Source organism: Liolophura sinensis, chromosome 1 (genome assembly GCF_032854445.1).
Source record: "Liolophura sinensis isolate JHLJ2023 chromosome 1, CUHK_Ljap_v2, whole genome shotgun sequence".
Lineage (NCBI taxonomy): Eukaryota > Metazoa > Mollusca > Polyplacophora > Chitonida > Chitonidae > Liolophura > Liolophura sinensis.
This window is the reverse complement of record NC_088295.1, coordinates 45,970,396-45,987,355: the sequence shown is the minus strand read 5'-3', so window position 1 is coordinate 45,987,355 and position 16,960 is coordinate 45,970,396. Positions and strand designations below refer to the sequence as shown.

Below are 16,960 nucleotides of genomic sequence, written 5' to 3'. Positions count from 1 at the left end.
ATAACAAAAAGTGATTAAATTTACACGGCTTTATGAGCATCAACACAAGAGTACTCTGAATAGATGAATTTCAAAACTAAAATATCTGCACATTTTCTTTTGAATAACTTGGTTTTAAATTTTCCACTGACAGTCGCAGGACAATCACGTGTATGTATGTAGTTCCCATACAGATGTTTCAATATTACACACCATGTTCTCCATAAGCATGGGTGATTATCACCTTCACATTAAAGTTGAACCTCTGGGAACATCCTGATGTTTTGTAAGGCATGCACTATGAAGTCGAGAAGAATTAAAGCACAAAGAAACACAAAACATGTGGTGCAGACATTGAAGAAAGTAGAACTGAAAATTGCCAATATGTTTGCAAAATATGCAAAGAAATGTGCTGGTATTAAAAAATACTGTTCAACACAATGAAATGTTTACATTCCTGACAACTGCTGAAAACTTTCAAACTTTGAACATAGATGTGAAATTAATTTTGTTTTAACATAGTATGTATGTCATATAAAACCTTAAAATCGCAGTGAATAATCTTCATGAACATCCAAGTACACCCATATACCATATAAAACAGGCCTGGTCCCAGGATCACAGAGATGTCATATACTTAAGTCAGACTTTATTAAGATTTTAACTTAAATCTCAATTTCCAATTTCCAATAAAATAAAAAATTTTGGCTACAATTCTAACAATTTCAGTATCCATGCAGTTCTGAAGTGATCCTGGGCCCTTGTTCTTGTCTCCTATTGGTTAGCAACTGTTTCATTTTCATGTCCCTGGTGAGGTGTTCAGCTCACAATCTTGTACAGGTCCTAAACATGACTCCATGCAGGCTCCATTCAACCAACCACCCATTCATACTCCATCAGGCCAATCCTTGCTATTTTACACCTGTTCACAAATTCACTCTTCACTATCTGGAATACGTGTCATCTTGATCGTAATCCATATTGCTGAAATGACGTGGTCTTCACCGAGTGTTGAACCACACGACCACCTTACCTCTCTGGCCGTCACTGAGGCCTCGCAATCAGTGAGACCGGGTGAATCTGCAAACTCACTAAACAATACTGAGTTTGAACCTGTACCTGATGCATTTAAGCCATTCTAAGCGAAGCGCCTCTAACCACGAGACCAAATCCTGTTTTCCACATGATAACTGGTGTCCCAGTAACACCAGATATAATCCACAATTAAATCTACATATCAATGATTAGATCTCCACAATATAAACATGGGAGTTAAGCCTCCAGTCAATCCACTTTGCATTGTTTTAGGTCAATGATATATGAACACTAACAAATGGAGATTCATGTAGGTTCAAGCACAAATGCCTCAGATGCTACAACACCCAAAAGAGGCACAATCCTGAACCCGATTGTTCAAAAGTGCATCCGCCAATTCCGATATTAAAACCCATTACAGCTTTAAGATTTCAACAAAATCCAGCACAGCTGTACAGAGGCCAAATGAAACAGCAGCAGATTTAATTCATATTTCATATGCTGTTACATAATTATTTTTGGGGAATGTGTAAAACAGTAACTTAGCTTAAAGTTAAATCTGGTATTAAGTCTTGACTGTTTTGAACAACTGAGACCAGCATTGCCTGTCCATATTAAATGCACCCAACATTTTGAGTTGGCATCCACATTCAAATCATTAGTTTAGCCTAGAATTGTCTTAGTATAATTGAGATACCTTAATATTCTGACAAAATTAAGATTGGAGAGATTGGAAAAATAAGAGAAAATTGGGAATGAGACACACTGGTTTTAACATCTGGTTAGCAACATGCCTCAAATTTATTATCCTGTCATGAAGTCACACTACAATATTCCCGATCAAACCATGATTCTTTTACCTTCAGAAAATACATTTGTATCTATCTGTATTTTTTTTGGCTATTTCACAAACTACACTAAAGGTTCGTCAACCTCGATGATGAATTGTTTTGCTGCAACTGTTGTGAAGGTATTTGTTGTTGTCAGTTGGCATGGAGACACAAACTCAGGTATGCACTCTGCTTTAGTCTCCAGACTGGATGCTAATGGTTTACATTACACATTTATTTACTTATACTTTTGATTAGTGTTTTCACTGTATCCACGAATATTTCACTTACATCATGGTAATCAGCTGAGGAAAGAATCTGCCGCACCTGGAGAAGTGCCTGATTAACCCATGACATTAAGCTGCTACTCGAAGCCAGCGAGAGCTTGATTCTAACACAGGATCTTTCTGGTCAATGTTTTCCCCGACTACAGCCATTGCATGCCTAAAGCCAATAACCCAACCAGAACACTTTTACAAAGCATTCATATTTCATGCTTTTACATATGAACGGCATGTCTATCCACCAAAACTATTTACCATGTTTGCAGTCTACACTCTTAACAAGAAAAACACATCAAAAGAACATAAATTATTGAGAAAACACCCCTCTTTATAAGATACCGGTAATCAATGGACAGTGGTACTTCAACTGCACCGATGTAAACTTTTCCTTTGTGGAAAAGATGTTCAAATCTCAATTATGTACAAAATTTTAGGCTAACATTTTTAATTCACAGTATGTAAACAATTCATATTACAATGCACATGTATCTATGTTAAATGATTGGCTAAATTTGAATCAAGATACGTGTGCATCATTAGATGATTATGCGTATACTACAAATTCCATTTACATGTAGGAGTACATGTACATGTTTGTTGAATTTATTTGCTGTCCAACAAACCACATATTCATCTACATGTAAGTTCCATCACTTTTATGCCATTTCCATGCAGTTTATATGTACTTGGAGTCGTTTTAGAAATATGAACTGGACGGTACTTTTCCATTTCACAAAATAACAGTCATAACAGTCATTTGTGTCTCCTTTCAAGAGAGTGCATGTTAATATGTTCCTTTTACCTGTGGAATTATATTTGCATGTATCTAAAATTTTAGATACATGCAAATATAGTTCCACACGTTCATCAATCACTATGACATTATAGGGTGTAAATACCCCACATCAACAGGACTAAAGGTGTCGAAAATTTAATCACAGCTGACCTTGCAGGGCGATACATTGTTATACAACCGCGGGAACATTAGTACACAACACCAACACCCTGAGAAAACACATACATGTACACACACAAGGTCCATTAGGCTACCCAGGTGCCCAGAGCCTTTGCTTACGTCAATACGTTCATTGCCAGGCGACACCCATGTCCGCTATGGCACGTTGGCATGGCAACCAGGTGTGCAAAGGAGCAGATGTACATCTTCTGGCCATCACTTTAATGAGATGACAGTAAATATGTACAGTTCTATATACACACTACGGCAGGGTGCATTAGTGATCAACTTTATAGATCAGTGAATTAAAGTTAGTGCTTTATTAATTTCCAGCCACCACATAGTCTTGGTAGTCTAAAGTGTAAACATTTTGGTAACTAGGAGCATTGTTCATACATTTTCGCATGGTACATGCAGATCGAACACACAAATTCTGTCCAATAGCATGCAGTACCTTTGTTAGCCTGCTCTTACGTCAAACAGGCTTTCCTTTTCATGTTTCAGTGTTCAAACAATCACACCCTGGGCTAGCTCCTCTGGCTCCCACAGCAGTGCAGCTACCCGACAATACAAATCTTATTTAAATAGATTCAGTAAATCAAAAACAAGAGTGAATGGGAGGAGATTATTGAACCTGGCAGAGATTGTGCAGGTATTTAACAACGGCATGCAGTCTTAGGTTGTACATACTAAGGCCACTAGTCTGGGGAAATGTGTTTTACGTAGTCCCAATAGCATCAAACATCCAGGTGTCCAGCCACATTGTGTGAATGTGTCATTTCACATTTAATACGTCATGAAAAAACAAACATATACATAAATCTTGCAAACAAGAAAATATATTTCAGACACACTGTTTACAGATGTATTTCAAAACTATGCTAATGGTGATCTGTAGTCTTGGGCATCAGAGTATTTAACTTCTGTCACCAACAGATACGTTAACATAGATACATATAGAGAGTTCCAGGTAAGCTTTCACTAACAATGAAACTGTCCCCAGATATAGCCACGAATATCACCAACAAAATCATACAAGCTTAAAAGTGTATAAGACACAAAAAACACACGGCCTACACATAAAAGATGAAGTATAATGTTCTCAACCTCTGGTTTAAAAGTTTTTTCTTCTTTTTTGAGGAAGAAATACAATTTGTTAACAGACCCATGAGAGAGATTAGTGCTTCATTCTGCAATCTGAGCCATCGGCCATTTACACTTGTGAATCCCTTCAGGAAGTAATGTTGTCACTGACAAAAACAACAGAGTACAAAGGATTTCATATGCATCAATTTTTGATCCTCTTGTTTCTGATAATGTCATATACCTCATCCCCTAGAGCAAAACTACTTTTCTTTACCCTGCAATAAGTGCTATACAGATACAGACCATTGGAATCTATGAAAGTTTTACATATAGATTTTCATTTTATACACCATTTTATAATACAAACATGTATGTACAATGTATATAGTTTTACCCAGCTCTATACAGCTGTAATTACATGTATACTGTAATTCTTCAACCTTTTCCCATGTTTGCAAGGTGTTTATTCAAGTATATTTTGAAGGCATTATTCTGGGTAGACTGATAAAACGATACTTTTCTTGAAGCCCTGAAATTGGCCAATCTAACCAATACAGTTGTCCCCACAATCAAATTAAGCATGTGCATAAATTAAATAGAAAGTTGCTCTTTTATATGCGCAAAGGTTGACGAATTAAGGTATACTAAAATAAACAAAACCATACACGCTGAGTTAATTCATCTACAAGGCTTCATGCAGAGGCCCTAGTTTTACACATGTATCTCAATAAAAAAAAGGAGGCTTTCCGAATTTAATATAAATGTTTAATAAACCTAGATGCTCACAATTACATGTGCAACATAATTCTTCAACTTTTTTTAAAATTAAGACTATAGTGTACATGTAGGTGCAATTAATATGGTATCTTCACTTAGTATCAAAATGAAAACTGATCGCAATAACCATTTCAGGGCATAAGTTACACAAGTATAGCAAAAAACAAATTTTCAATTTTTTTCATCATCACATGCACCTGCTTGCACCTGCTATAAATACATGAGTCAATTCTAGACTCACATTTGTTAACTTTTCCATGACAGTGTTCATGTTAAAGAAGGATTATTAAAGACAACATATGGTTTTTATTTCTTACTATAAAGCAGTTCAGGGTTTGTCCTTATATTCAAACCCCTTCTCAGAATTGTTCTTTAAAACAGTGGGTCTTCTTACTTAAGGCTCCATCAATCAGTAAGGAAATTAAGAAGCCTCCGGTCAAAACAATTTTGCTGAGGAAGAGCTTGAACCACTGACAACATTTCCAAAATGTTCGGCAATTAGCAGAAAATATGTACAAAATAGTGTGGTAATTAAATAAAATATGCCCCAAAAATGAAAAAAAAAAAATTCCGACTTATTTTTTTACTCCTTTGGCATAATTGTTTATGTTTGCACATAATCATCACTTTTAACAGGTCACTTACTTATTACGAATACTCTGAATTTGGATGCATATACATTGTGAATAAATGCCACTCAGATCTCGTACAATTAAGCTAAGGCATCTTTCACAAATATTGATCTTAAAATGAACATAAAATGCGTTCATGGCGTATAACGAGAGTAAGGAGAATAAGGAACAGTGATTTAGCATTTCCTGAAAAACCTTAAATAATTATAGACCATCTTACAATAACCTTATTTTTTATAGTATTAGCGGGACAAAAAAAAAATAAAAAGAAAAAACAAACTGAAATTTGTTTCAAATTATAAGTACAAGAAACCTGAATTCAGTTAAAAAACATGAAAATTAACATCACTGGAGGAAACAGGGACATGAACATCTGTCGATGGAGGCCTCTGTGTACATCATCTGGAAATCTCTAGAATCCGCTACATGTACATAAAACTCCCCAGTAATCATGATACTGGTTTGACCAGAACAGCCTCCCCAGACAGAATAAAACCTATCTTAGGGGGAGATTGTAGGGATCACCATCCAACTCCCCTGAATGAATTATCTAGTCTATTGTTGTGGGATCAATGTAGGTTGTGATAAGTACCCGTTGATTAGCGTGTAGGGACTGGAGACATTCCCTTCCCACCTGCAACAATGTACCTCCCTCCTTTCTGTTCGAGGGCTGGCTAATTACACCATACAGTATTTCCCTCAAGGCCAAACTCCTTACCACTCTGGTTTCAACATTGTTGAAAGTAACGAACATTACCCAAGCCGGTTTTACCGACAACCGAGAACAATTTATCCTGTCTGGACCACATTTTAGTTCTGAATTACTTGATACCCAGCAGCCTACATTTTCCCAAATTCTTGGGGAAAATTTAAATGTATGTACGCTGTATAAAACTTAGATGTCAAAAGCTTTCAAACAATATGCCAGACCTTTTTCAAGTTTGAATATTTGAGCGCTCTTGTACCAGCATTCAAGGAATCTTGATCAATTTGTATATTACGTTATATTACGTAAGGCCTGACCTTTTACACACACTGGTCAAGCAAGACCACTAAAATATCACAAAAATCCTTCCAAAATGTTCGGAAGCCAAACATTCAGGTGTGGAACATTACCGTTAACTGCATCATTAAATATCAAGGCTGACAATTTTTGAGACAGACATTCTGAATATTCTGGCTCCATCTATTTTCAATACACATGCACAAGTCAGAGAGATCCAATCTTCACAATACTCTACAAGCTTATCTACAGGACATGGCTCTGCCAGGCTAAACCAACAGAAAAACAACTCTGAAAACTCAAGAATTCCATACTTGATACGCTTAATATTTGAACGCTTATCCATCACCAGGAACACAACTAAAATATATAGAACAATGCACTAAAAGCCAACAACATGTGACAGAGTTTTTTGTACCTTGTATATACATATATAACAATTTTACTTTAGTCTCCTGATGTTAGATGAATAAATGCTAAAACATGGCCATAACTTCCTGTGTTTAATTTGTTACAAAATGTGCTGAACATTTAATATCTGATAAATGAATTGATCTAATAAATGAATTGGCAAGCTTTAAGATAATATCTGATGAGCACATGAACTGGAATACTTTTGTAATATCTCATGAATCCACAGACTGGTACCCTGAATTTTACACATTACTAATATCTGATAATGCTACAGGAGTTTGAGTTCTATAAAATCAACTCTTCCACATATGTTGTACTAAAATGAACAAAGAGTAGATAAAAAAATATTATTTGTATGCTACTCTACCTACTTCAAAGCTCCATACATATATTTATGAGACATTAAATGTGAGTAAATATAATACAAAACAAACAACCTTCTACGGCTCTTGTCTTAGCCACTGTCAACAATTGTGCTAACCTCTACGAAAGACCAAGAAATTCCACTCAAAGCAGTGAGGCGAAACGTGTTGGCAGTAACTCAGTTTTTGTAGACTTATTTCGCAAATTTCTCATTAGTCTTCAAATAAATTTTGTCTGTCTATGCCATGTTGTCTCATTTATTTATTTGTTTGACTTTACTGTCTTCAGCAATGATGAATTTGATTGAAGAGTAAGATTGACATCTATGACAATCCCCTTCTATAAAGTAAAGTAAAAGAAAGCTAAAATATGAAGTAATGTTCATCATACAGATACCTGAAAACTATGTGTAAAAATACTTTCATTTATTTTTTTTACATTTCTTTAAGAGTGTTGAAAGGCATTGATCATGTGACGAATTCAGTAATCGGTGTATTTCCACAGTTTTCAAGATAAAGAACTGATTTTTTGCACCCTTCATTTTCCCCAACATGCTCTCTCTGTATTTTAAATTTCAGCTTAATTGCATAACACTTTCTAAAAAAATGACACCTAAACGCTTTCTATCAACCGCAATATGGCGGCAAAAGTAGGTTAATTGAATGGTGTCTGTGCATTGCTAAAAAGCAAATATTCTTCGTAACCATCAATATAATGTATGTACACTGCATAATATGTACATAAAGATGTGCCAAATGTAGTCAATCGACCTGTGGACAATATCTGAAGGTGTGCATATCCTTTGTTTTTCCACACAGCTCAAGGATTTTCAGCATACATGTAGTACATGCATAGCCATTATTACAGTTATTTTCAGCTTAACAACTACAACAGTTTTCTGTCACATGACCTGCAATTATTGAGAAAATTGCCTTTTTCACAGTTTAATCACAATTTACGACAAAAGTATACACATCAGGAAAAGAAATAAGACCGGACTGGTGATCAGGACATCAAACTACATCGGGTGGCATACTTACAAATTTCTACATTCATTCCAGACACGAACAGATTATATATGCATTATATAACACGTACATGTACTTGTAAATGGGAAAAAATATAGTAAATCAGCCTTTTTCAAATTTTGAAGCCCTGTACATCCTGCATTTATTAAGATAACTCAAAGACTTTCAGCATAAATACAGTACATATATAGTCCCTTCCACTCAGCAAGTTTGAACTTTACAGCTGTATCAGTTTTCTGTTTTTGGTGACCTACAAATACAGGTGAAAAATTGCTTTTTTTCGAATTTTGATCGCAATTTGCAACATAAGTACACTTTACAAGGCAAAAATAAAACCAGATTCATCAAACTTCTTCAGACAGCATATTTAAAACAAAAAAATTCTGAGGTATCAAATAAAACCTAATATGCATAAACATTCCATTCCTTCTTCAAACAGTGTCCAGGGAACTCTTTGTGACGTGCTAAATTTCAAGTCAATCAGAAATTGGGTTTTTTAGAAGATAAAGGTTTTAACTTTAACCCAAAATGGCCACCAGGTCACGTGACTGAGGGCACCCAAATCTTTACTTGTAAGAGCCTATCTCCGGGTCTATCACGTACCTAAGCTTCACCCATTTCTGTTGAACCTATTTAGCTGTAAAAGTTCTTCAATTTTAAAAAATAGGGTTTTATTTTTGGCATGTACTTATACTTCTGGCTTGCTGACGTAACTTCTGGTCATGTAAAAGTTGTCGGCTAGCCTTGGGATGATGTTAGGCCTTAAAATTACATCTCCAGCTTCACTGGTTAAAGGAGATATACACACTTCCGGGTTTGATGTCACTTCAGGTTTTGCAAAAATTGTGTTTTCAGAATCAGTCCAAAACTGCATCAGACAGGACTATTTGCAGGCTATCATCTCTTGAAGTGTAGAAATTATTACCAATACATGAAATTTGGGGTCACATGACATCTTCACCCAATATCAAACTCATGCAATTTTCAACGGAGGAAGTACGCAAACACACTCTGAATGTACCTAGGCTTTGTGCAACTGCAGTTAAAATTTAAGCTCGATCACATCAGCCGTTCTGGAGAAGATTTTTTTAGGTTTGGCACAAATCCAATATGGTCACCAAGTCATGCGAATGAATGTTTCCAAGATATAAAAAAACACAATTTCAGATCCTTTCCTAAAACATACTGAACTTTCAGTTATGTACCATTTATCTTCTTCTCATAAAACATATCACAAAATTGTCGAGAATAATAATAATAATCCAAATGATTTCAATAGGTGTCCCAGCACAGAATGCTTGGCCACCTAATAATCCAAATGATTTCAATAGGTGTCCCTGCACAGAATGCTTGGCCACCTAATAATCCAAATGATTTCAATAGGTGTCCCTGCACAGAATGCTTGGCCACCTAATAATCCAAATGATTTCAATAGGTGTCCCAGCACAGAATGCTTGGCCACCTAATAATCCAAATGATTTCAATAGGTGTCCCAGCACAGAATGCTTGACCACCTAATAATCCAAATGATTTCAATAGGTGTCCCAGCACAGAATGCTTGGCCACCTAATAATCCAAATGATTTCAATAGGTGTCCCTGCACAGAATGCTTGGCCACCTAATAATCCAAATGATTTCAATAGGTGTCCCAGCACAGAATGCTTGGCCACCTAATAATCCAAATGATTTCAATAGGTGTCCCAGCACAGAATGCTTGGCCACCTAAATAATCCAAATGATTTCAATAGGTGTCCCTGCACAGAATGCTTGGCCACCTAATAATCCAAATGATTTCAATAGGTGTCCCAGCACAGAATGCTTGGCCACCTAATAATCCAAATGATTTCAATAGGTGTTCCAGCACAGAATGCTTGACCACCTAATAATCCAAATGATTTCAATAGGTGTCCCTGCACAGAATGCTTGGCCACCTAATAATCCAAATGATTTCAATAGGTGTCCCAGCACAGAATGCTTGGCCACCTAATAATCCAAATGATTTCAATAGGTGTCCCTGCACAGAATGCTTGGCCACCTAATAATCCAAATGATTTCAATAGGTGTTCCAGCACAGAATGCTTGGCCACCTAATAATCCAAATGATTTCAATAGGTGTCCCAGCACAGAATGCTTGGCCACCTAATAAGTGGAAGTATATCTATGCATGGTTTTAAGTTGTCTGTATGATGAACCTTACTTCATATTTTAGCTTTCTTTACTTTAACTTTCTTTACACAGAATTGTTCCTCACTGGCTATTGTGAGAGAGAGGCTAGTCAAGGGTATGCCTTTCCTGCTCTGAATTTTAGGTATGATTTATTTATGCTTGACCATGGCTGCAAGATTTAACCCAGGAAACCCTATCTCCACTGTCAGCCAATCAGCATGGATTCTGCATCCCTTTAAAATGACGTAGCCAAAGGTTGAGTACTGTGATTATGTTCCGAAGTGTGTGCCTCTATTTATTTTTTCAACTTATATACATATATATATATATAATATTTATTGTATATATAATATGTACAATAAAATCCAAAGAACAGCAAAATTTCACTTTGGGCATTTTCCCTCCTCATGTAATCTCAGTAAAATTAATTCAAATGGGAGAATTCTTAAACTTCAGTGAATTTTCAAACAGGTAAACTTTGATAACCTTTATTTTGAATGATCAATCAGTTTGGGATAATTCTGGAACCCACTTTCAGGTTTACATCAAATCCTGTCTTGTCATTGCCTGACACCTATATCAGTATTTCCACCTATTTGGCCCAAGATTAATGATCTGTTAATACTTTTCCAAAACCCTGCTAAAACACTTCACATACATTCTGGCAGGATGTGGTAATTCTGCTGTGATGATTCCTTTTGAATCTCCTGAAGACATCGAGGCTGAGTTGACAAGCACATGTAGAATTCATCAGTCCAGCTGTCCATTCTAGCCAGTCTCTCTTCATCTTCTGACAGCATATTAAGTGTATGATCAAGGGGGGAGTAGGTGCCGATGAAAGATCAGGAACAACCATCTTGAAACCACAGCTAAATCATCCAAAAACCTTTATTTGTCTGGTTATTATGCCCTATAGAAAGTGGTCGAGGGAAGTGCAGAAACCATGACAGACGGCAATGGTTCTTAACCTCTGTCATTTGTCAGCAGCCACGCTTTGGGCACTAAATGTCATGCACAAGATTGATTGTCTTCACTGAGTGTACACATGTTTATGATGGAGGCAAAAATGATGAATCTTCAACAAAAAGTGTGGAGACTGCCAAAGGACTAATCAGGGACAGCCTCAATAACATCGCAATTTACTGTTTCTGTTATTCTCTGTGAAGGATGTCAATCAAATGTACATAATGGCTTGCTTTTGTTTCCTTTTAAGTAAAATAAAACATGCAAAAACTAATCAAGAACATTTATCAGTTGTTATTCCATGTGATTACAGTACACATCACATCTTTCTGAAAATTAGTTTTGTAGGGACATGTAAAATAGAACAGAACCAAAGAATTTTTTTAAAAGTAAAGGAACCCCAGAGAACATTCATATTTAATAAAATGTAAGTACAATTTAAGCAAGCTTGCCAAGAACAAGATGTGTTAATTACGACATGAAACATGCAAACGATTCCATTCTCAATGATCTTAAAGCTGCTTTGTTACAATCTGTTTCAGTACACCTGCTCTAACCTTGAGAAATCTGGTGTACAGTGTAACATTTTTCGCCTCAATCAGTGGCCCTATTTACATATACGGCTCCGGAATCGTGTGGGGGGGTCCTGTAGTCACTTTCATTCCGGTAAACATGTCGAATCAAAAGCTTTTCTACCTCCCATCATTTGGAACTAAGGCTCTACTTAAGATGCTGCAAGGTTTACACATAGATTTGCAGTAAAACTTGAAAGAAGTTCACAATCTCTGCAGGAGAGGGCTTTTTTTTCTTTGCATTTTTTTCTTCACCAGCCTGCCACTGTCTATCGGCTAAGTTGAGCTAATTGCTCACTATCTTACAGATAGTCTGACATATACATATACACTCTGCGGTTCAGGGAGAAAATCACCTCAGCCAATTTATAGCACTGACAAGAATTTTTGTTTACTGCATACCTTTATTAAACCTCAGTTCACACACACACAACTTCCATGCAATGCACATGTACACACACCATAAAACTGTTTAGAGCTGTAAACCCTTTATTTTGAACAGGTACCTTCCAGAAAGGACTTAAACAGCTTTAGCAAATTATCAGGGGATATCTTCTGACATCCACATTGCTGCTGGCACTAATGTCTGGGCTTGATCTGTACTTGGCTTCACGAAGTCTCTCCTATCAATGTTATTTCTTCTGGGTATGACCTACTAGGCTGAGTATATATATGTATACACATGCATGTAAATGTCTCTATCTTCTGTTTCATATTAAACGCCATATCTACGAACACCTGTCACTTTGCATACATCTGTGTTAGACTATATTCTTAAAGGTTTTTCCAGATATTCTCCTCTCAAGCTTCAGGCCATGCAGACTAACAATTCACGGTATTGAAGTAGACACTTTATGATCATTAACATTTGTGAGACTCCAAAAATATCTGCTCTTTGTTCTTAACATTTACTGAAGCTGATTTTGGCATCAAATTCCTTGCAAAAAGCTGAAAATCTTGAAATAAAACAAAAGCAGTAATTTGTAATCTTCAAACTTATACCTCTAAAAATTACAAAATTGTATCTTTTATGTATTGTTTAGTTTACTTACTTGTCATAAAACCTTCAAAATCAATCAATTTTGAAAAGAACCATTTGATAATTCCATTCTGTCAAAACTAACATTTTTTTTTTATTCCCTTAAAAAATGAAACGTCAAGATGTTTTTCATCCGTTTCTTCCTTTTTAGCTCTAGGATAAGAGCTGGAGATGGGTTGGTGTGCTGAGGCCCAGACTAATGTCTACTTTATCTACTCAAGTAAATTCACGGCATATTTCCCAACAGCCTATGCATCATTTTTCCTTGCCCTGCTAGGTAGGGATTTGCCGGCTATCCCTCATGTATTAGTAATAAAGGACTTAAGCGGCGAGCACTGTTTCCACAGCACGGTTGACACAGGTCTGTGGTCTGGCCTTGCTTTCTAGTTCCCTTCAGGAGTCATACTTAACACTGCTATTGATTTCCCAACCCAAGACTTTGATCCCCCACCGTGAGGTGGTTGTCTAGCTTCTACCTGCCCTCCTTTAGTATTCTCCAAGACGAAGTACCAATGACGGTTTCCACAGTCTTCTCAGAGGGCCTAATCAATATTACAGGTACATACCATTGTTCATTTGAAATTCTGGTGCACCTACTATGTCTGGGAAGAGGTTCTCCTGCTTCTGTGATCGGGTACTTTGTACATATACATGTATACATATACAAATCCTCTACCACCCTACATAACTTTACATCTTCATCCTGATTCTAGTTGCTCTTTGACCCCCACCCCCACCGACCCCCACCCAACTGCAAGATCCTGTTAAATGATATATTCCTATGCAGATGTTCATGTAAAAATATGAATGTGTAACATTCTTGCCTAAAACAAATATAGACTACAAAATGTAAATCCTTGTAAAAGATATTAAACATTAATTACTATGTGTTTGACACATGCAACTTTTGTGCTATACCACCAAGAAGAAAAGATGTTATTGCTATACATAAGTACATTTGATTGAAAAGACATGATAAAATGTACTTTTTCCAACAGTGAAAAATCATCATGCATAAATTTACAAATGTCTTACGTACACACATGCTTGCTATCCTCTAAAATCAATCATCTCAAAAATCAAACACCCCCTGTCTTCACTCAACTCCTAAATGACGAGTGTTTTAAAAAAGGAAAAAGACGTGTAATTTTCTTGCAGGTAACTTAACATCAGCAGCAAAAGCAGTCAATAATTAGCTCAAAGTAGTCCCTGAAGCCGTCTTAGCTGCAGAGAAGCCCAACAACTCCTGGGGGTGTTTTTCGCAGTGTCTTGGTAACTGTTCCATGATTACTCAGCCTGATGTTTAGCAAGTGTTCCCTGGCTGGACCCCCGAGATAAGCCTAAGTATTTATCACTTCCCTTCTTTGGTTTGTAAACAGTGAAGGACCTTTGCGATTTGATGAATCCCGTGTCTAAACTGACGCATGTTCATGATGAAATTGCTAATTACACCCAGAACGCGAGGTACATGGAGTGATGCTTAACTACACATACATGTACAAGTACGTTTAAACAAGTGTCCTGCAACATTTGTGAAGTATTATCGCTGTGGTTATACAGGCACATTGAAACACAGAATAGATAAATCAGCTGCAGCAAATGGCACTCAAATACACATCACGATGGCTCCTGCACGTGTTGTGAATTTGTGCTCTGAATCCAGAATTCCATTTGCAGGATCTATCCTCAGCAATTACACACACACACACACACACACACACACACACACACACAAACACACATATATATATATACATATATATGAATATCAATTAAAATAAACCCTATGACATGTAGGTCTTTGACATAAACAGATATTTTTGATAGTAAAGTTAAGAATACGTATAATATGGGTGCGCATACAAATGAACAAAGAAAACAGAAATGCTGTCACTGATTACCCACAAGATAATACGGGAAATTGTCTTGGACAATAAAGTTTCATTTTTTCATTTAGTATGCTGTTAATGACCGAAAATCTCGTCCATAGCTAAGCTGCTGATTTCTCTTCATAATGCCAGTTCAATTGATCTTAGAAAGGTGTTTAGAGGAAGACGGGCTGATATCCTACTGCAATGGACAAATGAAAGTTTCTGCACAAAATGTAATATTTGATGGCTTTTATTTGCCCGTAAAAATGCACTTTCTAGGGAGCAAAAAGTTAGGCCATTTACAGAACACTAATTCCCACAATATTGGTGCAGCTGCTCTGAAATACTCCACTGTCTAATTCAGAGGCTCTCAAATCAGCATACAAGTGCTGCATGTATTAGTACAGCCAAATGGTAACAAAGCGTGATTTGTTAACAAGATGTCTACTGTTTCACATGGCTGCCGGTTTTTAATTCAAACAAGAAAAGAAACCAGCCTGGGCCTTGTGAAAACAACAGTTTTCACGTTGCTTTAATAGCTTACTAAATAAATAAAAAAGAAGCATGTATATTGCACACTGCACACGAAAGACATGAAACTTCTTGTCCCAAACAGTTACCCAAGACACAGGCACAAGTTATGTAAATGACAATGAGTAATACAAACCACACACAAATAGGACATTGACCTGCTGTTAAATGTTAAGTTACAACTGTAAAATTCACAGCAAACGAATGTTCATGTATTAATTTAAAATTATAAATTTAACACATCAAAATTTGTCAGTACATGTATTCTGCCAGTAAATACATATGTATCCATATAAATATATACATACACTAAATATTTCTGACTGTCAGGGAATGCTATATGAGATAATCTACAGAGAAGGGGAAAGGAAAGGGATAGGGAGAAAAAAGCAACAAAAAGCATCTAATAGGAACACAGGAACAGAGCACAAAATAAACGAAATAATATTGAAGGAAGACATAGTCACAGGTCATATACAGTCACGCCTGACATAATGGAAACAATCATAGTGTTTTAACACTTGCAATGTACACAGGGCCAGCCTCTCCCCATTGTGGACAACTCATCCATTTGATTAATTTAACTTACATATACAACCATTTCAGCTTATTTTTCCTCCTCATTATTTTCAATTTTGAAAAACTTATTTTGTCAATAACCATTCTAGGCTTTTTTAAAATACAAAAAAAACTTCTATCTTGAAGGCTGCTATTAAAAGTGATATTAAAATTATTAATTTGCTGGCTTGGAATATACATTTTTTTTAAAATGCCAAAACTGCGAATTTAATTTTTCATACAGGTACCAGAAATTGCAAGTATTAAGACAAATTCCATGTAGTCTATTAAAGCTGTTATCACAATTTCTATGGTATATGGTATGTTAAAAAAAAACAAAAAAAAAAAAAACAACATTCCTGAAAATGAAAATAAAAAAAAAACAAAACAATTTACTAGTATCGATCACCAAACCTATGTGGGCTTTAATTTGGACAATAGCAGGAATCTAGCCTCCAATAGGCATGAAGATATAAGTATTCTTACCATCAAAATGAAAAAAAATAAAAAAAATAAAAAGAATAAGGAGGTGAAAAGACTTACCCAGCCACAACAATAAAACAGTCCAATCTGTTCCAGGAATCCCCAAGGTAGGTTAGTTTTCCCCCAACGCCCATTGCGATCATCTTCACTACCATCTCAAGTGCAAAGAATGCGAATATGAAATGGTCGAATCCTTCTAGCACCGTGCATCTAGTGGACGTACACACTGCGTCGCTACACGGCTGGTACATCCCCAGTGTGATACAGTTTAACAGTATCACCAGCATGCTGATCCGTTCAAACCAAGTAAGCAGGGTTAAGGAAAATACACTTGGAAGAAATCATTTTAAACAGAATTATCATCGTGCTAATTATTAGCATAATGTTTTAC

The 16,960-nt window shown here is 36.2% G+C and overlaps 1 protein-coding gene across 1 annotated transcript in view; it reads right to left on the bottom strand.

The window, feature by feature from the left end:
• The window catches only part of LOC135461393 (voltage-dependent T-type calcium channel subunit alpha-1I-like), a 103,183-nt gene that overhangs the window by 69,213 nt on the left and 17,010 nt on the right, over nucleotides 1-16,960 (bottom strand). Inside the window, 1 exon segment of the mRNA XM_064738464.1 lies at nucleotides 16,630-16,875. Within this exon segment, the coding sequence (XP_064594534.1) occupies nucleotides 16,630-16,875 (246 nt within the window).